General features: G+C 43.5%; 1 protein-coding gene across 9 annotated transcripts in view; it reads right to left on the bottom strand.

Annotated features, from left to right (window-relative positions):
- Positions 1-23,592, bottom strand: part of LOC126996407 (organic cation transporter protein-like) — a 54,283-nt gene that overhangs the window by 23,973 nt on the left and 6,718 nt on the right. For 3 of the 9 annotated variants that reach the window (XR_007751155.1, XM_050856797.1, XM_050856802.1), the window contains exons 1-2: positions 21,139-21,282; positions 1,075-1,293 (exon numbers count right to left, since the gene is read on the bottom strand). Coding sequence is in view for 7 of the 9 variants with exons in the window: in XM_050856797.1 (XP_050712754.1) it covers positions 1,075-1,211 (137 nt within the window). In the remaining 2 variants the exon portion in view is untranslated. Of the gene's footprint in view, positions 1-1,074; positions 1,294-21,138; positions 21,283-22,378; positions 22,605-23,592 lie in introns of those variants that run through there. The other 6 variants (XM_050856799.1, XM_050856800.1, XM_050856798.1 and 3 more) reach the window with 3 other exon arrangements.

The following is a 23,592-nucleotide window of genomic DNA, read 5'->3' as shown; positions in this document are numbered from 1 at the left end:
CCTTAACTCAAAATCTCAACTGGAAACTTCATATCTCTTCTCTTACTAAATCAGCTTCCTCGAGGCTGGGCGTTCTGTATCGTCTCCGCCAGTTCTTCTCCCCCGCACAGCTGCTATCCACTTACAGGGGACTTGTCCGCCCTCGTATGGAGTATGCATCTCACGTGTGGGGGGACTCCACTCACACAGCTCTCTGGACAGAGTGAAGTCTAAGGCTTTTCGTCTCATCAGCTCTCCTCCTCTTACTAATAGTCTTCTACCTCTTAAATTTCGCCGCCATGTTGCCTCTCTTTCTATCTTCTATTGATATTTTCGTGCTGACTGGTCTTCTGAACTTGCTAACTGCATGCCTCCCCCCCTCCCGCGGCCTCGCCACACACGACTTTCTACTCAAGCTCATCCTGTCCAAATCCCTTACGCACGAGTTAACGATCTTTCCTCATCTGTATTTCCTCCTGCCTACGACTTGAACTCTTTCAAGAGAAGGGTATCAGGACACCTCTCCTCCCGAAATTGATTTATCTTTTTGGCCACTCTATTTAGGAGCAGTAAGTAGCAGGCTTTTTTTTCTCATTATTTTTTTTTACGCCCTTGCGCTGTCTCCTCTGCTGTAAGAAAAAAAAAAAAAATATATATATATATATATATATATATATATATATATATATATATATATATATATATATATATATATATATATATTTTTTTTTTTGCTCTCAATGATATTTAGTGATGCCTAACATGTGTGCAGTTCCAAATTGCAAAGGAAACTACAGGTCCGGGCCAAAAGTGCACGTGTTTTCCTTCCCTAAAGATGAGAAACTCTCCACGAAATGGCTGCGCGCTATCAAGAGGGATAACTACACACCGAACAAGCAGAGCAGGATAAGTACTCATTTTCTTTTAACTTCATCCATATATTTTTGGGACAAAGAGAGAGAGAGAGAGAGAGAGAGAGAGAGAGAGAGAGAGAGAGAGAGAGAGAGAGAGAGAGAGAGAGAGAGAGAATGTTCAAGAATTGATGCTGTGGCACCCACCCACCCAGCACCCGTGAGGGAATCTATCAGCGCTCACCTGTGGTTCACCTTTGGAGCCAGGAACACCCAGGCTAGTTTTTGCATGGAGACCACCACCGTGGGCATGGAGAGCAACAGGAATATCCGCTTCTGGTATCTCCCAAACCCACCAATCTTCTCCAGATAAATATCCATTATTCTCTGGTCTCACTCCCAGTCTCGAGCCCCGATACTTCGATACTTCTTCACTCACAGCAGCAGCCGGATGTTCTTTTATCTGTTAGATGAGAGGGGTTTTAGATTTTGCGCATATTTGTCGTAACACACACACACACACACACACACACACACACACACACACCGCTCCGTACCTCAGTGGTTAAAGCTCTGTGCTGCCAGGCTTAACGGCCTGCCAAGCGATTTCGAGCTCCGTTCAGGCCGGAATTTTTTCGATGACAAGGAGTTATTACTGTCCCCCCTTGAGCAAGGGCGATGGGGTGTGTGACGTGTGAAGGTCCTGGCAGTACCCAGAGATCAAATATAATGAATTTTCTCTTGTCGGAATGGTATATGCTGGCGATTACGTGTCCAACTCGAGATCAAGCTATGGTGAATTACACACACACACACACACACACACACACTAAGGTGTCAGAGATCAAGAAAGTTTTCCTCATATATGCATGGACTTCTAAAATGACTTATTACTATTACTAACTTCTCATATGCTATGTCAACTTCTCTCGCTTGCTTATGATAAGAAATTTAAGCAGATTTACGTCTTTGGTGATTTGAAATTTGACTTGCTGAACTCCAAAATAACTTTTTTTATTTTATTGATTTGATGTATTCTTTTTCACTTTTCCCACAAATAACTAAGTCACCAGAGTAACAGACACCGGCCACTCTCATAGATCACAATGGACATCACAAGTAGAACCAAATATTGGTAATTATATAATACATTCAGACATTACCGACCATTTTCCGATAATTTCGCAGTATAATTAAGTGTGAGTATAGAGAAAATAACCCCCTTACATTAATTAGTAATGGAATAATAACATCTATGGCTTTAGAACACTTAAATCATGATCTAAAGCAAATAAACTGGAATGGTGTATCAACTTTAACTTGCCCAAACGTTTCTTATGATTTATATCATATTAAAATTAAAATATTATATGAAAAACACTTTCCATTGAAAAAATATCAGATAAACAATAAAAATAGAATAATTCCATACATAACTTCTGCCTTAAAACAATAGCATTATAAATAGAAATAGATTAGATAAGTTAGCAAAGAAATGGCTTATCACTTTTAGGAAAACCTATCGCAAATACAGAAATAGATTAACATCAATCATAAGAGCAGCAAAAAACAAGTATTATTAAGACAACTTGTAGGAAAATCAAGGTAATACCAAGGCATAGTGGAAAACCATAAACTCTCGTTATGACCTAGGTTGGTATTACGTAGGTAGGACACAAGTACACCTCTCTCTCTCTCTCTCTCTCTCTCTCTCTCTCTCTTAGACAAGTGCCAGGTCCTTCAAGTTGGAACAAAAAATAAGAAGTTCGATTACGAAATACGCGGCGTTAAACTCACAAGTGTTCAATGCGTTAAGGATTAAAATCGCATCAAACCTCAAATTCTCACAGCAATGCATCGATGCAGCAAATAAAGCGAACAGAATGTTGGGCTTCATTAAAAGAAACTTTTTATTCAAAAATAAAGATGTAATACTTCCGCTCTACAATAGTTTAGTCAGACCCCACTTGGAATATGCGGTACAGTTTTGGTCTCCCCACCATGCAAAGGACATTGCTAAACTAGAAGGTGTTCAGCGTCGAGCAACAAAAATGATCCCTTCCTTGAGCAACAAATCCTACGAAGAAAGGCTTTCCACCCTTAACATGTTCTCTCTTGAGAAACGTCGCCTCCGAGGAAAACTGATCGAATGTTTTATAATACTTAATGGTTTCACGAATGTAGACAGATCAAAATTGTTTATGATCGATGACACTTTGCGAACGAGGAACAATGGCACAAAACTCAAATGTACACAAGTAAATTCAGACTGCACCAAATTTTTCTTCACCAACGTTGTAGTGCAAGAATGGAATAAGCTCCCACCATCAGTGGTTCAGTGTAACACGATTGACTCCTTTAAAAACAAGCTCGACCGTCACTTCCTTGAACTTAATATTAACTAGAGTAGAAAAGCAACGTTTTGGAGCCATCTGATTAATGTAAAATCACTTAGGTTTAAGGACAGACCACCTAGTCTGGACCATGGGGTCTGTGTGGTCTGATTTTCTATGTAAATCTATGTAAATCTCTCTCCTGCTCTTAATCTCACCACACCAAAGTCTCCACACACTATTTCCCGTACACACTCATACTCCACCTCCATACACTCTCCAATACTTTAACACCACAACTCTCACACACATCTCCACTAACCCATCTCCACATTCTCTCACAGCTCACCCACACCCGTGACTCCAAGACCTCCGTCTTAAGGCCCAGTCACACCGGCTCTACGACCTACTGCCGACTTCCAGCGACCTGCAGGTTGCGGGAGGTCTCACATGGTCGACGATTGGTCGTGCGTGCGATCGTCATATGTCTCCGTCTGCCCTGCGACCGATGGAGGTTTTGGGTCATGCTCTAAAACCTCCAGCCGACCTCTCAGGTCGCTGCCGGTCGTAAAAAAGGTTGCCGTCCGGTGGCCGAATGGACTGCGTCTGGACGGCAAGCGGACTGCCACCGGTGGCCGACAGGTGACCATTAACTGTTGAACGGCGACCGGATGGCAAGCGGACGCCGTCTGGTTGCCGTCAGATAGTAGGAGGTCGCTGATGGTCGGCGTCCACTTTTTATCTGTCATTGGCCGTGATCGACGTCCGGCCTTCCACCACACGGCGAGTTGTACGGCGACCGGTGGTAGATCAAACCACCCTTGCCCGGAAATGAGGTACATTCCTGAGCAGTGACGTCCCACGCCCCTCAGCCCGCCCAAGCTCCGTCCCAACTCAACCTGCTCCACCTCTGGTATGTATTAGTCTTACTTTTGTTGCAAATTGCTGGTGATTAGTTTAGTATTTGATCATTCTTCTGTCCATGTTTTCGATGGTAAGGGTTTGCATTAACATATTTACAAACGATTCATTCAAAAATGGCCGTGGAGGGGTAAGATGAACCTTTAAGTTTGGGGTAAGATGAACCATCTGTTCATCTTACCCCATCATGTGTGAATGATTATATTTTTTAATCCTCATTGTAATCTATTTGATATCAGATGCCGCGAAAGTACACCAGAAAAACGGGCCGGGCCCCTATACCCCTCGATGTGATGAAAAGGGCCTCCGCTGCATTCGACGATGGAAAAAAGAAGAAAGAAAGAAAAGAAAAGGGCCACAAAAATACTGACTGATACGCCAGTCCGGGATGAAGTAGCAGCAGAGAGAGAAGAAAGATAGGCCTACCAAGGCGAATAAAGAAATTATGAAGAATTTGTTTGGTAAGAGACAGAAGTCAAGACAGACAGCATCTATAATGCCACTTCAGATGATGATAGTGAGGACGATGTATGCAAGACCATGGATTCACTTACAAAAGATTCTGATGACGATATATCGGATGACGAGTTGATGGAAGGCGGTTTCGTGGTAGTGAACATTCATGGCATGAAGGGAACCACACAAAGATATGTCGCAAGAGTCGACGTAATCGACGGTGATGAAATCGAGGGAGTTTTCATGAAGAGAATCCCAGGACATAGGCCCATTGAGAGAAAACAGGCCTTCATAATCGACCACAATGATGAAGCATCATTCGATAAAAAAGATATTTCGGTGACACTACCAGCTCCGAAAAGCTTGTCTGGTAGTCTGGGAAAGTCGAACCAGTTTGTGTTCCCATATGACTTGGCAAGATTCAATCTCTCGTAGGCCTGTTCATGGACATAAGTGCATTTTGCTAAATTTTCAAAAGGATTTTTTATTCTTTTAATAGGATGTATATGTACTATTGATACATACAAAATGTGTACTATCCTCTGTTTTGCAGTAAAATCACTAAACATTTTGTTAAATTTTCAAAAGGATTTTATTTATTTATTTCATATTTACATATAAAAGGATGTGCATGTATTATTAATAGATAAACATTTGTAATATCCGTTGTTTTGATGTAGATATCCTCTCGTTCATTTAATTCACGGTGTGGTTCAACTTACCCCCCTAAGTGGGGGTAGGTTGAACCATTCATTACTTTTTTTAAAGGCTTTAAAAAGGTGAAAGCCTTATCAGGAGAATATCAATTTTGTTTATGGTTAAAGGTAAATGACAGCTGCTCAAACTAACACTGACAGAGACAGGGTCACGCTACCAGGGAAGACCTCAGGTCGAAAAATCTAAAAAGTGGTTCATCTTACCCCACTTCCCCCTATGTGGTAGACAAGTTCAATTCTGCTACCCTGGGCCATACCTAGGCCGACTTTACTCCCACGTTGTGCTTAAAGGAGGGTCAACCATAAATCACAGTAACAAAATAAACCATGTATTGGTACTTAAATATTTACATTACAAATTCCACTTTACACTTATAGAACACACACAATATATCACCACGCTCCCCAGACCAACGCAACACACACAAGTACACCTCCCTCTCTCTCTCTCTCTCTCTCCTGCTCTTAATCAAACCACACCAAAGTCTCCACACACTGTTTCCCGTACACACTCTCATACTCCACCTCCCTACACTCTCCAATACACTAACACCACAACTCTCACACACATCTCCACATTCTCTCACAGCTCACCTACACCCGTGACTCCAAGACCTCCGTCTTACCCGTCTGCAATCCAGCCCTGAAGTGAACCACCCTCTTGTTCTCTTGAAATGCCAGAATTTTTATCTTTACAACACTCCCACACGGCCACTGCGTGTAACGAAACACACGAGAAATTAATCCAGACAAGGAAAGGTTTGCCGGCGCCGGGGATCGAGCCCGCAACCAGCGTAACGGGAGAGCCACTCCTTTACCAGTCGGCCAAAGAGGTACCCCCCCGGCTAAGTGGGTTATGGGAGGCTCGCCCATCAGGCAAGTCAGCACTACACGTCTCCCCATTCCCATTTAGATTAATTTCTGTGTGTTGAGTTCCCATTTTCTATGAACTTCGGAGAGCATGGGCCATCACTCTACCTGTTACCCACTCGGGGTGACACAACAGAACCACAGGAGAGGATGCCACCGCCTTGCCACCAGTGAAATGCCAGAATTTGCTCTTAACTCCACTCCCACACGGCCACTGCGTGTAACGAAACACACGAGAAATTAATCCAGACAAGGAAAGGTTTGCCGGCGCCGGGGATCGAACCTGCGACCAGCGTAACGGAAAAGCCACTCCTTTACCAGTCGGCCAAAGAGGTACCCCACCGGCTAAGTGGGTTATGGGAGGCTCGCCCATCAGGCAAGTCAGCACTACACTCTGACACATTATCTCCTCTGGCCACGCCTCTAATTCATGACGTCGGTGCACAGGTGTGCCGAGATCGGGACATCTTAAGCTTTTCTTTGCTCCCCCCCCTCCCATTCCTACTCCTCCCAGAATCCTGACGCCCTTAAGCTCTCCTCTACTTCTTTCCTCCAAGTGTTCTTTTAATCCCTTTTACTCCTCCCAACGCCAGGTGCCAACGCCAGGTGTGCTTTTAATTGCTTCCCCAAAATTCCTTAACACTCCATCTTCCACTTGGTCTGAGATTTCCTTAACAATAACTTATGTTAAAAATATAATATACACATCAAAAGCACGAGAATATATCGATGCATGCACGAAAAAAAATAAAGCAATGTATTACACTCTTTACTTGGAAGAACAGGCAGTGGAGATCACAAAAAAAACCACAACTGAGCTCAAGCATGAATGTACTGACATCCCTAACGTATTTAACAAACACTTCCTAAAGTTAAGTAATGACGAGCTAAGCGAAACAAAATTAATATTATAAGAGGTATTAAACAACCCTCCTAAATTCTCATTTTATGACACCAACCAGGGATGGAGTGTTTTTTTTTTTTTTCCCAGCAAGGGAGACAGCTCAAGGGCACTAAAACAAAATGGGAAAAAAGGCCCGCTAGGCGCTGCTCCTACAAAACGAGACAGAGCAAGAAGCCAAAAGAGAGGTCAATTTCGGGAAAAGAGATGTTTTGATACTCGTCTTTTGAAAGAGGTCAAGTAATAGGCAGGAAGAAATACAGACAAAGGAAAGCTGTTCCAGCATTTACCAGCAGAAGGGATAAAAGAATGAAGATGGTGGTTAACTCCTGCATAAAGGATTTGGACAGTATAGGGATGGGCAAGAGTAAAAAGTCGAGAGCAACGGGGCCGCGGGAGGGGGGCAGGTATGCAGTTAGCAAGTTCAGAAGAACAGTCAGCATGAAAATATCGGTAGAAGATAGAAAGAGAGGCAACTTTGAGGCGGAATTTAAGAGGTAGAAGACTGTCAGTGAGAGAAAGGGAGTTGATGAGACGAAGAGCCTTAGACTCTACCCTGTCCAAAAGGGCTGTATGTGTGGAGCTCCCTCACACATGAGATACATACTCCATACGAGGGCGGACAAGGCCCCTGTATATGGACAGCATCTGTGCGGGGGAGGAGAACTGGCGGAGACGATACAGAACGTCTAACCTCGAGAAAGCTGATTTGGTTAGAAAGGAGATGTGAAGTTTCCAGTTAAGATTTTGAGTTAAGGATAGACCAAGGATGTTTAGTGTAGAAGGTGACAACTGAGTGTTATCAAAAAATAGGGGATAGGTGTTTGGAAGATTGTGTCGAGTTGATAGGTTGAGAACTTGAGTTTTTAAGGCGTTAAAGGACATGAGGTTCCTCTTACCCCAGTCAGAAAAGGGCAGAAATGTATGAATAATCAGGAAGACATGTCGGGACTAAGCATTGGTGGCACGTGAAAAATTCGATATATTACATGTGGGGTTCTTGAAAGGTCTGGATTTCCGAAAATCCCGTAAATTCTCAGCAATAAAAAAAAAAAAAAAAAAAAAATAACTGAAAATTGAGTTATCAGACTCACAGCCCCTCTAGTCCTTATTTATTTAAGTATCTGACCAATCACATCTCTCATAGGGTAAGCAAAAGCCAGATAAACCTGCTCTTAAGTTTATTGAAAACAACAAAGAAACTCGCTGTAAATTAAGAATAATTAATTAAACCAAGCACACAGCAACCTAGCTATCTACGTTAACACATCCTAGCAAATGGTTACTTAGCTGTAAGGGGAAAAGAGGGAAGCCACACCCTGATTTGCCTCGTGTCTGGAGCCTTGGAATCCTTGTCCTCTTCTCGTTCCTCACTGCAACGCGCCGTGCCCTCCTTCCTCCCACGGGCTTCCCTAGACCTGAGTATACAATCACTCTGGAATTGTGGATACTAGAAGGCAGGAAAACCCCACGATGGAGAACGTGGCGTGGGAGGGGGCGAGGGACGTCAGCTCGCGGTGGAGTATCGGAGGAAGATGACTTGAAAGATGGCGGCGGTCCCACAATGCTCCGCGCGCCCCGGCCGCGGGCAAGATGCCAGCTCTCGCCATACTGACATCTCGTTTTCTGTGCAACACTTACGCTAAAACGCCCTAAAGGCGATTTATTTATTATTTATTAATAACCTAACACATGCAATTGGTCATAGTGGGTCATGCATCCCACACATAGCTCAGCGTTGGTAGTAATAACGAATCTGATTTGAAATAGCGCGCGTTCCCGCCTTCTAGTTTTTCCCGCCTGACTTGTGACTACTCCCGCTCTCTCAATCAAAATGGCGGGAACTCCCGCGGTATTTTTCCACAGGCCACTCCCTGAATAATGAAATCATGACATTACACTTTCACCAAAAGAGTCTGCAGAGGCTGATAAATTAGCTTCAGGAATCTTGTGAGAGGCTTGAAAGTCAACTGTAAGAAGTCAGAGAATATGGGAGACGAGACGAGAGAAGTTCAGAAAAAAATAATAAAATCGTGCAAATGGAGACTTATTAAGCAGGCAGACTGGCAGATTATTACGTACTTCGGGAGACTAATCTCAGAGGATGCAAAGTCTGAGATGGAGATAAAGATAAAAAAAGCATTAGCATAAAAAACTGCTTTACGAAAAGTTAAGAAGATTCTAACAAACGTAAGTACTACACTATGAGTATGGGATAAAAATAAAGACAGGTATGTTTTGCTTCGTCAACTCTGATGTAGGACACGAACTCTAAATCAAAACATAAAAAGAGAATAGAAGTTGCAGAAATATGATTTATAAGAAAAATGTTAAGAATTTCTTGTATAACTTGCTACAAATGAAAAAAGTTTCGAGAACAGGAATGGAAGATGTGGGCCATATCAATAGCGACAAGGATCTGGAGTGTGACTGTTGTGGAGATCGGAAAGGATAAGAGTAAGAGAAAGACAAAGAACAGAGTTTATGGACGGTTTTTTGCATGATATTTGCGAAGGATGTAGAAATCCATACCTCGTGAAGATGAAGCGGGCGTATCACAGACACGAATGGCGTCTCATGGTCGCCATTACTTAATTGACTGGCATCCTGGTAAGGTAATATATAATTTTCTACATATCAGCCTCATCATCTTCATACAAATACAGCGTAACCTTATTAACTTTTGATACTCGTTGTTGTGGTTGAAAGAGCTGAAGCATCCAATGGTCTTAAACGATAATCATAGAATAATTGTAGTACAGATTCTAAATCTAAAGCTTCAACGGATTTAGGTATTCTACGAAAAGGTCACTGACTCCAATGCCTATTAAATTTTATGACCACGGGAAAGTATTAAACTTATGACAGTGCTCTACATTAGTAAATCACCAATGTGTGTGTGTGTGTGTGTGTGTGTGTGCGTGCGCGTTACTATACTAGGAAACCATTCATCTTTTCATCCAAGTTATGCAATGAAAAAAAAAGTCAGTCTACCGTTGCGCACATTTTCATTAACTTCTAAAGCATGTTAAGTTTTAGGGCGCCTCCTCGGTGTAGTGCTAGCTTCTTTACGAATATACGGGCCTGCTGGCTTCGAATCCCGACCAAGGCAGTTGGCGTGCAGCCCACTCAGCTGTTCATCCTTCCTTTCGGAATGGTCGATAAATGTGTACCTGGAGAAACCTGAGGAAGGTTATCTGTGGTAACCCGGATGTTACAGAGGCCCTGTGTCGGATTAATATTAGTCTTCTCTCCCACCACATGTGTAGTGCAGCGACTTGCCTGATGGGCGAGCCTCCTGTAACTCACTTTGCGAGGGGGGTACCTCTTTGACCGACTGGTTAAGGAGTGGCTCTCCCGTCTCGCTGGTCGCGGGTTCGATCCCCGGCGCCGGCAAAACCTTTCCCTGTCTGAATTAATTTCTCGTGTGTTTCGTTACACGCAGTGGTCGTGTAGGAGTAGGGTAATTGTAAAACTCTGGCGTTTCACAGGCTCAAAGGGTCAGCAGAACGAAATAAACACCGCCGCCACGCAGCGGCCTCAACTTTACCTTTATGTTTTGGAGCCCTATCATAAGTGAGAGCGAGGATTGCCATAACAAATATAACTAGCCAGTCGAGTAATTTTAGAAGCCACCCTTACGTATAAAATTAACACACTGACTCATCCACACAGCACATTCTCAAAGGATGAGGAGCGGCAGCCGCTTTCAAGTTTCTCACAAGTGCTCAGATCAGCTGTGATCAATAGCTACTCTTATTACTGCTTCTGTCACCCGCCATAGTTTAACTATCTTAGGATGTTTGAAGTACCTTGAGTCACATAACTGTTTTTTTCCTTAATTAACTGTACGAGGTAAAGGATACCATACTGAACATAGGTAAAAGGTAAAAATGGGGAATATACGGTAAGCTGCGCGTGGCTTGAGTTCTCATCTCAGTCTCGCTGGCACTGAACCTTTGATGGGTAAGAACCCACTGCCCCAGAACACGGCAAGTTTTGACATTCGGGTTACCATGGATATTTACCTTCACCAGGTTTCCATTGCCCAACCGGAAAAGGAGGATGAACAGATGGATGACCTGGACGCCGACTGCTTGGAACCGGAATCGAACCCGGGCGCGTTGATTCTTTGTTAGGTGTGTTAATCGTCAGGACAAATTAGTGAGAGAAGTCGTCCATCTCCCCTTCGAAGGTCCGGAAGCAGGTTGGTGAACACTAACATCAGACAGAGAGGTGGATAACTTTGGGAAAGATCGTTATACTCTGTTTACTCACGAGCGTAGATACTGCACACGCACGTTGCTAGAACATGACGGGTGAAAATCAACGTGTCCGATATCGCTGACTACTTGTGATAATTATTCAAACTGTTTCTTCAATAATATATTAGAAAGTTTATGTATACATTCACACCTTCTTACATATATTCCAAACAAGCTAATTTGCATCGATAATACACCAGAAAAGACACGAAAGCCTAGCTTGTATTAAATAGTATAGTCAGATCACACACGAACGAACTATGGAGCTTTGAATATTATATTATATGAATATTATCTCATTATTGATTATATTATATGAATATTATCTCATTATCAGGTACATGAAAAGACACCCGGCTCTGTAAGTATAAATAAAAGGTATTTTAATTATGTATTGCCTGTGGTGGGTGAGAACCCATTACCCCGGGACACAGGGCCGGTTCCATGATAAAACCCCAACGGCCAAAACACCAGTGAAGTAAAAAAAGTGAACAAAACCTCAGTGGACAAACCCTAGCTGATTAAACCCCAGCAGACAAAATCCCAGCGGACAAAACCCAAGTGAACAAAACCCCAGTGAACAAAACCTCAGTGGACAAAACCCCAACAGACAAAACCCCAGTGAACAAATACTCAGTGGACAAAACCAATGGAGAAATGAAGGAGTGAGGGACGGTGGAATTGGTAGATATAATAGGAGCTACTGTGGGAGGGAAAGATAAGGTGATTACAAGCTAAATTGATTAATTTAGATATTGAATTTTACAGTCAGACATGTACCATCATGTATTATAATTGGCCATCATGCTTCTCTGGCAGAGAAAGAGGCAGAGACAGAAGCAGAGAAAGAGGCAGTGACAGAGGCAGAGAGAGGCAGAGAAAGAGGCAGAGACAGAGGCAGAGGCAGAGAAAGAGGCAGAGACAGAGGCAGAGACAGAGGCAGAGACAGAAGCAGAGAAAGAGGCAGAGACAGAGGCAGAGAAAGAGGCAGAGACAGAGGCAGAGACAGAGGCAGAGACAGAGGCAGAGAAAGAGGCAGAGACAGAGGCAGAGGCAGAGAAAGAGGCAGAGACAGAGGCAGAGAAAGAGGCAGAGACAGAGGCAGAGAGAGGCAGAGACAAAGCCAAAGAGAGAGGCAGAGAGAGAGGCAGAGACAGGCAGAGAGAGAGAGGCAGAGACAGAGGCAGAGAGAGAGAGAGAGGCAGAGATAACCCAGCAAACAGGGAACGTTTACACAATGTTGTTTTTAGGTTGCATCTTCGTCCGTCTAGAAGTTACGCCATCAGCACGTAATAATGACGTTGTGAATTTCTGACCAAACTGTGCCGTTTACGGGGTTCTTGGTGATTTCCTGATTGGTGATTTTCTGACCAAACTCATGATTATATCATTGTAATAATTATGTAAAATTGTACACTTATTTATCATAAGTGATTTGACTTTCATGGATAAATGCTAATGAAGTTTAATTTTATATTTCAAATAACCTTAACCTTTTTATGAGTCAAATAAGCTTAACCTTTTGCTGCATGCGCCAACTGTCACGCCATCCATTAAATGTAAGCAAGAAACCAATCCCTTCACGCAATGGATCTCTGTTCAAGGGAATTGGCTTTTCTTTTTCTTTCAGTTAGAAAGATTTATCATAGTGTTTGTGGCTACTGTACAATATATAACCTTTGTATCCGTAGCCTACTTTAAACAAAAACTGTGCATTTTATTCTTTCCTAATAATTTCGTAGCCTACTTACTTTAAACAAGAACTGTACTTTTCATTCTTTCCCAATCATTCCGTAGCCTACTTACTTTAAACAAGAACAGTGCATTTCATTCTTTCCCAATAATTCCGTAGCCTACTTACTTTAAACAAAAAACTGTGCAATTTATTCTTCTCTAATAATTCAATTTCGATATAAAAGCTTATGTGACAGTCTTCATTATCAGTGTATATTACATATATCTAGTTTTAAGGCTCATTAGAGACATACATATTTAGAAGATTTAAATATATCCTAATGAAATTGTTCAGAAATATTCAGTAGATAGATACTACATGTTAAGTTTCCTAATCTGGTGTTTGGAATACTCTGGACAGGTGAGAATAAGGCCCTAAAAAGTGAAGAGCGTGTCCTGCAAAGGTAGCAAGGACGTTGCAATAAGGTAGCAAGAAGGTCCTCAAAAGGTCATGGGTACGTTGTTTCACAACGATGTGACAACCTTTCTGGGAGTGGACAAAGTTCTGTTCCCACAACGTTTTCACAAAGTCCCACACAACGTATCTGGAACCTATTCGTAACGTTTTGACAAAGTTGTTGCAACGTGATATTGTTTGCTGGGAAAGCAAGAGAGAGAGGCAGAGACAGGCAGAGAGAGAGAGGCAGAGACAGGCAGAGACAAAGGTAGAGAGAGGCAGAGGCAGAGACAGAGGCAGAGACAGAGGCAGCGAGAGGCAGAGACAAAGGCAGAGAGAGGCAGAGAGAGAGGCAGAGACAAAAGCAGAGACAGGCAGAAAGAGAGAGGCAGAGACAGGCAGAGACAAAGGCAGAGAGAGAGGCAGAGACAGAGGCAGAGAGAAGCAAAGACTGACAGAGACAGAGCCAGCGAGAGGCAGAGACAAAGGCAGAGAGAGGCAGAGAGAGAGGCAGAGACAAAGGCAGCGAGAAGCAGAGACAAAGGCAGAGAGAGAGGCAGAGATAGAGGCAGAGACAGGCAGAGAGAGAGGCAGAGACAGGCAGAGAGAGGCAGAGAGAGGCAGAGACAGAGGCAGAGAGAGGCAGAGACAAAGGTAGAGAGAGGCAGATAGAGGCAGAGCTAGACAGAGGCAGAGAGAGGCAAAGACAAAGGCAGAGAGGCAGAGACAGAGAGAGGGAGAGAAAAAGGCAGTGAGAGGCAGAGAGAGGCAGAAAGAGATGCAGAGAGACAGAGACAGGCAGACAGAAGCAGAGACAGAGGCAGAGAGGCAGAGACAAGAGGCAGAGACAGAGGCAGAGGGAGGGGCAGAGACAGAGGTGGAGAGAGGAAGAGACAAAGGCAGAGAGAGAGAGAGAGAGAGAGAGAGAGAGCAAGGCTGAGGGAGAGAGGCAAGGAGGGGGGGGGAGGGCAGAGGGAGGAAGGTGGGAGACAGCAGCCAATCAGGAGATATCAACGCATGACGTCAATGCAGGGGGTGGGTTAGGCTCACTGCCTCCGGCGAATTCAATGCTACTACTGACAGTGACAGGGTTGGCTACGGGATATCATCATGCAACGTTGCCGTTTTTGGTACGATCGTACCAGATTTGGTACTTTTGAGTGTACAAAGTACGACTTCCATTAGATCTGGCACTAAATAGGGAGATGGTATTTTTGCTCTATATATTGTGGAAATAAAATTAATTGTGTCGTAAGTCGTAACATATTTATGGCTTGCCATGTACTTCGTTAGTATTAAACACCTTCAGCAACCCAAGAGGAGATAGATTTACATTTTTAAAGGTATGTAGACTAGTAAATAATGTTATATTAACTCAATCTGGTACGACTTGTTCTCATCTGGTACTTTTTACTGGTGCAATCTGGTACTACTTCTTAAAACTAAGTGGCAACACTGGGCAATGTGTTGGTCCCCATGGTTCTGGTACCAGGAACATCAGCAGCTCTCTCCTCCTGAATTTTGTTAGATCCTGGAGGTTGAGAATTACGGTTTCCTGGTACCAGAGACCAGAGCTGCACCGCTGGACTTGGCATAGAAATGCAGGAGTGGTAGCTAAGGAGATTGACCGTAGTGCGGAGTTATTTAGAACTGATCATAGGCTTGTTGTTGCAACATTTAACAGTGTAATATGGAGGAAGGCGAGCCTGGTCTACTGAAGATTTTTGAGTGAGTTTTTGTCCTTCCCCGCCATCTATCGTAGCAGCTTTGCACGAACCACATCAACAGAAGACTAACGACTCTGTTTGTACATCAGGAAGATAAATTGTTCCAATTGTTTCAGCACCTGAGGTTTGGCATTCCAGTCATCACCAAGTTATCGGAAGGCAATGTGAAACCTGGGGTTTTTCTCCAACTCCTTTAGGGGCCCTACCTTCCCCATCCCTATGAAGATATTGGTGCAATCCTTCCCACTGAAGACATAAAACCCAAGAGGAGTAGCGCAGTAGTTTTCACTCAAAGACTGTGCCAGTTCAGAGAGGTTGGCAAGTTTTCGATGTTTGCCAGATCCTGTAGCCAGGTATACAGTTAGCCTGAAGGTTTGAGCATGTTGGAGGAGAATCATAAGAATGTCAGTGTCAGGACTTATGACGACAGCATTTTTGTATCCCAGCTCTGCAGCGTAATGGAGGTACAGTACCACTCTGGCACCAGTCTCTTCTTGGTTGCTGTAGATTGCAGAACTCATGAACCTTGACCTGGAACATAGAGGATAAATAAGACCTTGAAATTTCATGAGTAACATCTTCAGATACCCAAAATACTCAACATCTGTTAGCGCCGCTTTAAGATAATATGTCAACTTTCATTTCAGATGCTAAACTGAACCCGAGTTTCTCACCTGCCTGTTCGAGGAAACAATTTGATAGATCCTCCCCTCTACGATCAGCACTGCCGTCTCTGCTTTGTTCACTTTTGTGGAAAAAGACCCCCCCTTACAACTCTGGGTACTGCCCTGCTAATATCACGCTTTTGCCCCTGCTACTGCTCTGAGAATTCTGGCGGTCCATTGGTTCCTACCGTAATATTCAAGTCCTTGTTTAGTGAGGGCGTTATGTTGGAGTCATTGTTTCATGATCGGGTGGGTGTGGGGTAAATTTTTAGTCAAGAAAGGAGTATATCATCTTGAATCAAAATTCCCCCCGGAGGAAATTATCCTGGGCCAAATTCCCCCTTGTGAAATTTCGGACGGGGATAAATGCAGACTAGTACACCAATCTTCCGAAAAAAAAAAAGGGTACCTCAAAAAATAATAAGATAGTACATGACCTAACTTAACATCGTCCAACAAGCGAAAACGACAACGTAGGGAAAGTGGGGTAAGATGAACCGTAGGGTAAGATGAACCACCCCTTGCGATCACGGGATCACAGATCGCATCGAGCTCTAATGCTGCACATCCAAAGTCAGAAGTCACCACGTGTCTCTGGTAGCAGCGAGACGTTCCTATGGAGAGTCTATCAGTTTTTACAGCAAAAAAACTGTTTCTTCCATCGAAAAGTAAAATATTGGAAGCTGAGAATATCGTCAATTACTCTGGTATGTATTAGTCTTACTTTTGTTGCAAATTGCTGGTGATTAGTTTAGTATTTGATAATTCTTCTGTCCATGTTTTCGATTGTAACGGTTTGCATTACCATGTTTACAAACGATTCATTCAAAATGGCCGCGGAGGGGTAACATGAACCTTTAAGTTTGGGGTAGGATGAACCATCTGTTCATCTTATCCCATCATGTGTGAAAGATTATTTTTTTAATCCTCATTGTAATCTATTTGATTTCAAATGCCCCGAAAGTACATCAGAAAAACGGGCCGGGCCCCTGTACCCCTCGGTGTGATGAAAAGGGCCTCCGCTGCATTTGAGAAGTATCACGAAATTTCAACATCGACCGTGCCACACTGCGTCGCTTCATTGTGAAATCTAGGGGTAAAACAGCTCAAGACACCCTAACTGGATATAGCAGACTGTCGAAAAGTAGGTGTGTGTTCCCACTGCAAATGGAGAATGACCTGGCACAACATATTAAAGACTTAGCCGATCAGTTCCATGGTTTGAGTGTGGCGAAATGTAGGGCACTCGCCTATGAATTTGCGAAACAGAATGGCAGTCCAATTCCATATTTACTTATGAAAGGATGTAAATGTATTATTGATAAATAAATATTTGTAATATCCTCTATTTTGAAGTAAAATCACTAAACATTTTGTTAAATTTTCAAAAGGATTTTATCTATTTATTTTTTATTTACTTCTTAAAGGATGTACATGTACCGCCTCGGAGTCCCCGCCTGGGGGGGGGGGGACCATAAATTCCCCCAGGGAGGACTCCCCTTCTGGCTGCCGACTTGAGAGGTGTCCTGATAACTCCTCGAACCTCCTCCTTATCAATTTCTGCAACATTCGCGGTCTTCGTTCTAATTTTCATTCTGTGGAACATCATCTCTCCTCCTTTAAACCCCACCTTCTCTTCCTCACCGAAACACAGGTTTCTGAGGCTACTGACAGCAACCTCTACTCTGTTCCCTCCTACTATCTCTATCCTAAATTTCAATCCAAAGCTGGATGTTGCGCCTACGTGCGCAACGACATCACTTGCTCTCGTGCCCACGACCTTGACTCTTCTGAATTTTCCACCATCTGGCTAAGACTTCATTATCATTCTATTACTAAATACATCTGTGCTGTTTATCTCTCACCAAACTCTACTAACTTTGTGAAATTCTTTGACTATTTGAACTTTAAAGTGGAGCACATCTTGACTCACTCTCCCTTCGCTGAAATCTCCATCTTGGGAGATTTCAATGTTCACCACCAGCTTTGGCTTTCATCCTCTTTCACTGACCAGCCTGGTGAACAAGCCTACAACTTTGCTCTCCTCAACGACCTTGAGCAGTTGGTTCAGCACCCTACTCGTATTCCCGACCGTCTTGGAGACAGGCCCAACATTCTAGACCTCTTCCTTACCTCTAATCCTTCTGCTTACTCTGTCAAACTGTTCTCTCCGTTGGGCTCCTCCGATGATAACCTTATTTCTGTATCCTGCCCTATCACTCCTGTACATCCTCTGGACCCGCCGAAGAGGCGATGCTTCTGGCATTTTGCTTCAGCTCGGTGGGACGACCTGAGGATGTACTTTTCCGATTTCCCGTGGAATGATTACTGCTACCAGGAGAGAGACCCTTCTGTGTGTGCTCAGCGCATCACAGAGGTGATTGTCTCTGGAATGGAGGCATACATTCCACGTACTTTCTCTACTCCTCATGCTAAAAAGCCTTGGTTTAATCACGCTTGTTCTCGTGCTATTAAAGATAGAGAGGCAGATCACAAAAGGTTCCAGAGCCTTCGAACGCCCACTAACGTTGACCTTTACATTTCAGCCCGGAATCGTGCCAAATATATTCTCCGACTTACCAAAACTTCTTTTATTAATAGAAAATGTCAACACCTTGCTTTTTCTAATTCTTCCCGTGACTCCTGGTATCTAGCCAAAAATATCTCCTCCGATTTCACTTCTTCCTCTTTCCCTCCTCTCCTTAACCCTGACGGCAGCACTGCCGCCTCATCTGTCTCTGAGGCTAAACTCTTCGCTCAAACTTTCTGTAAGAACTCCACCCTGGACAATTCTGGGCATATTCCTCCTACTCATCCCCCCTCTGACTCCTTTATGCCTGTTATTAAGATTCTTCATAATGATGTGTTATATGCCCTCTCTGCCCTCAACTCTCAGAAGGCTTATGGACCTGATGGAGTGCCTCCTATTGTCCTTAAAAACTGTGCTTCTGTGCTGACACCCTGCCTGGTCAAACTCTTTCGTCTCTGCCTATCAACATCTATCTTTCCTTCCTGCTGGAAGTATGCCTTTGTACAGCCTCTGCCTAAGAAGGGTGACCGTTCCAATCCCTCAAACTACCGCCCAATAGCTTTACTTTTCTGTCTATCTAAAGCTTTTGAATTAATCCTTAACCGGAAGATTCAAAAGCACCTTTCCACTTCTAACCTTCTATCTGATCGCCAGTATGGATTCCGCAAGGGGCGTTCTACTGGCGATCTTCTTGCTCTCTTAACTGACTCTTGGTCATCCTCTCTTAGCCGCTTCGGGGAAACGTTCTCTGTTGCGCTAGACATATCGAAAGCCTTCGATAGAGTCTGGCACCAGTCTTTGCTTTCTAAACTGCCCTCTTTCGGATTCTATCCCTCTCTCTGTTCCTTTATCTCCAGTTTCCTTTCCGGCCGTTCTATCTCTGCGGTGGTAGACGGTCACTGTTCTTCCCCTAAACCTATCAACAGTGGTGTTCCTCAGGGCTCTGTCCTATCACCCACTCTCTTCCTGTTATTCATCAATGATCTTCTTTCCATAACAAACTGTCCTGTCCACTCATACGCCGACGACTCCACTCTGCATTATTCAACTTCTTTCAATAGAAGACCATCCCAACAGGAAGTACACGACTCCAAACTGGAGGCTGCAGAACGCTTAACCTCATACCTTGCTATCATTTCCGATTGGGGCAGAAGGAACCTTGTGTCCTTCAATGCCTCAAAAACTCAATTTCTCCACCTAGCATCTCGACACAATCTTCCAAACACCTATCCCCTATTCTTCGACAACACTCAGCTGTCACTTTCTTCAACACTAGATATCCTTGGTCTATCCTTAACTCAGAATCTCAATTGGAAACTTCATATCTCCTCTCTTGCTAAATCAGCTTCCTCGAGGTTGGGCGTTCTGTATCGTCTCCGCCAGTTCTTCTCCCCCGCGCAGTTGCTATCCATATACAGGGGCCTTGTCCGCCCTCGTATGGAGTATGCATCTCACGTGTGGGGGGGCTCCACTCACACAGCTCTTCTGGACTGAGTGGAGTCTAAGGCTCTTCGTCTCATCAGCTCTCCTCCTCCTACTGATAGCCTTCTACCTCTTAAATTCCGCCGAGATGTTGCCTCTCTTTCTATCTTCTATCGATATTTCAACGCTGACTGCTCTTCTGAGCTTGCTAACTGCATGCCTCCCCCCCTCCCGCGGCCCCGCTGCACACGACTTTCTACTCATGCTCATCCCTACACTGTCCAAACCCCTTATGCAAGAGTTAACCAGCATCTTCACTCTTTCATCCCTCACGCTGGTAAACTCTGGAATAATCTTCCTTCATCTGTATTTCCTCCTGCCTACGACTTGAACTCTTTCAAGAGGAGGGTATCATCAGGCCACCTCTCCTCCCGAAATTGATCTTTCTTTCAGCCACCTCTTTTAATTCTTTTTTGGGAGCAGCGAGTAGCGGGCTTTTTTTATTATTGTTTTCTTTTTTTGTGCCTTTGAGCTGCCTCCTTTGTTGTAAAAGAAAAAAAATATTGATAAATAAACATTTGTAATATCCGTTGTTTTGATGTAGATATCCTCTTGTTCATTTAATTCACGGTGTGGTTCAACTTACCCCACGGTAGGGTTCAACTTACCCCCCTAAGTGGGGGTAAGTTGAACCATTCAACACTTTTTTTAAAGGCTTTAAAAAGGTAAAAGCCTTATCAGGAGAATATAATTTTTTTTTTATGGTTAAAGGTAAATGACAGCTGCTCACATGAACACCGACAGAGACAGGGTCACGTTACCAGGGAAGACCCCAGGTCGAAAAATCTAAAAAGTGGTTCATCTTACCCCACTTTCCCTAGTAAGTTACACGCCGCATGCGCGAGTGGCGCGACAACACCAGCAGAGTATAATTTTAGTTGTAAGCCAAGAAGGCCACGCCACGCTGGTAGACCGCTCCCCTAGTCTGCCCATCCCAGCCCAACTAGCGCGCACAATCAATATTGAATCACAAGTTCATTACTCTCAGCTCTCCCACCGGCCATTCCCAACAAACCCATCCAATGTCCTGAAACAACATGGCATAACAGATGAGGAAAAAAAATGTGCTAATCTTATCTCGGAGACTCGAATCAGTCTCCGAGTGTTGCCATTCTCAAACAACCCCATTCACAGACAAAATGTTATATGCGTTTACATGTTAGCAGTTCGCAAATTTCACCCCCTATTTATTAAGCGTCTCGCTGTGTCTTATGGCGGCACCCGCCATAAGACACTACAGCTATCTAATCCTCTTTTATCTCTTCTCTGGCCAACCTAGGCCTAAAGTTGATGAGAATAGGAATAAAATACCTGGTCAGTAAGGAGCCTCCGGTATACGACAACTCCACGGGAAGTCCTCTGATGCAAATTTGTCTGCGATTCTACCACACACACCACCCCAACCGCTGCTTCCGTAGCACTGGCACCGTGGCACGCCGCACGAGAAACGCTGCCGGCAGGGCTAGCTCCCACAAAGGCAAATCAGTAATTCCCTAAATTCGTGGTGAAAAATCCCTAGATTGGACAAAAGTTCCTAGTTTACAAATATTGACACATGTACAATCGTGGGTCACAAGTGATGACACACTGTCCACTGAGTTTCGTTCACTGGCCCCGACTTTAAAATATATACACCGCATGGAAGGAGGTTAATGTTCAGATATGTCACTACATATACACTCTCCATAATTTATTAGATATGAATTTGTCAGTTGTGGACACTGATAACAACTTTTAAATTCACGGATGAAAATGTCTCTTTACATTTCGTTCAAATTTAGTCAGGGACAGCTAAAGTTGTTTACAACGCTATTATGCATTTGAATAAATGTTGTATTCATTCCTGCAACGTCCACGCTAAGAAAATACGAAGAAAACATTGATAACGTGCACAAAAATTTTGATATGGTTTAAAAATATATAATAATACCACCGTTTAACTCTTGCTTGACAATGTTATGCAATGACGTCATCGACCATGCCAGCCGGCGCATTAAGAAACTAGTAGGCTATTATGAATTGAAATGAATTACAAAGCTATTATTTTGTATTTGAGAATACTAAGCGATTCGTTTGCATTTATGAAACTAGGCTATTACTTTGCATTTACGAATACTAAGTTATTATTATGCATTTAAGAAAACTAGGCTATTATTTTGCAGACTTTTTTTTCTTAAGAGAAATTAATCTCTCTCTCTCTCTCTCTCTCTCTCTCTCTCTCTCTCTCGGGCCCGCCGGCCCGTGCCCTCCCCTGGGAGGACAAATCAACAATAACATCTCTCTCTCTCTCCAGAATGCACACTGACGACCAAAGCCAAGCAAGTATTTAGCAAATGGAATGCAGAAAATCTTACTACAGATCGTGCACTAGTGGAAACAAGAGCATTCATAACAGATTTTTTTAAAGAAACATAATCGTCGTGCAGTTGATGCTCACAATTTCGTAAGAAAAATCCTTAAATAATCTCTCTCTCACACCCACACACTCTTTGATCCTTGCACACACCCACACACACAGACACACATACGGTCTCCCACCCAGTACACTGACATTGAGGTTACCAGGGGTACCTGTCCTCGACCCGGGCTGAGCTGTATGCCATCCTTGAGGCTCTCCACACTGTAGCAGCTTTGCACGAAAATGTCTACTTGTTTGTCGATAGCCAGGCTGCATTACATGAGCTTGTGTCCTCCTCCCCTACCGACTGTGATCTTGTAACTAAGTGCCTGACTGCCGTCCGTGCCCTTGAGGCCGCAGGTGCCACGGTCCACTTCACCTGGGTGCCCTCCCATGTGGGAACTATCAATCAATCAATCTTATATAACTCGAATGCAGCTCTGCTGGATAGTTGCCGTTTTTCGCTAGCGGTGTCCGAAACATTTTGGAAACTGTCAACACTTGTGTCCCACGACTGTACTTACAGTACCCCCCCACATAAAAATTGCGAAATAATAGGAAAAATTTGCTTTATAAATATTTCAGAAGTCTACTTTTTATCATTATACAGATAATACACTTTTCTTTCCCTTTTTGACAATGATTTCCCTCGAAACGCAGAAGAACTTGTAACACAATGTTTGAGTTTTTCTTGTGATGATTAAATTTTCATCATGTTCTTAAATGCTAAAATGAAATGAATAAATGAGATCCCTTAGCAGCTGAGATAGACGAGTGATTTTTATCAAGCAGTATAACATATAAACAAAGACTAAACTAAAATCAATAAATAAATGAAAAACCTGAGCATTAACTGTTGACATTTCCTGTCAACAAAATATGAAAAAAAACACTGGCAGTTCATATTCTTGCTTTTTCTAGCATAAATTGCACAATTAACAATTTAAGAAAACACTTTCATACAAAATGTATGTGTTACTTGTGTACTTTACACTTTGGTATACAGAATATATTTTTGGCATAAGTAAAGTTCTATCACATTCATTACAAAATGCTAAAATGAAAAAAAGACATTCCAAAGCAGCTGAGATGGGGGGCTCCCGTGGTCCCGTGGTAGAGTCTCGGCCTTGCGCTTCGGCAGGGGCGTAAGGGTTCGAGACCTCTCCTGTGCCATGGGGGTGGAAAGGTGGGCTCTTTCCGACACCCTCAGCCCCGTTGTTGGGCCTCCTCCTTGAAAGAATTGGGTATCTCTCTACCAGCCGTCTGGGGGGTTGCGCGGCATGCTCCGCCTTCCTCCCAACGAATTCCCCCCCCCCCCCCCCAAAAAAAAAAAAAGCAGCTGAGACAGATTAGAGTGCTTTCCATCA

This window comes from Eriocheir sinensis, chromosome 10 (assembly GCF_024679095.1).
Source record: "Eriocheir sinensis breed Jianghai 21 chromosome 10, ASM2467909v1, whole genome shotgun sequence".
Lineage (NCBI taxonomy): Eukaryota > Metazoa > Arthropoda > Malacostraca > Decapoda > Varunidae > Eriocheir > Eriocheir sinensis.
The sequence above is the reverse complement of the archived record's forward strand: the minus strand, read 5'-3'. Positions and strand labels throughout refer to the sequence as shown.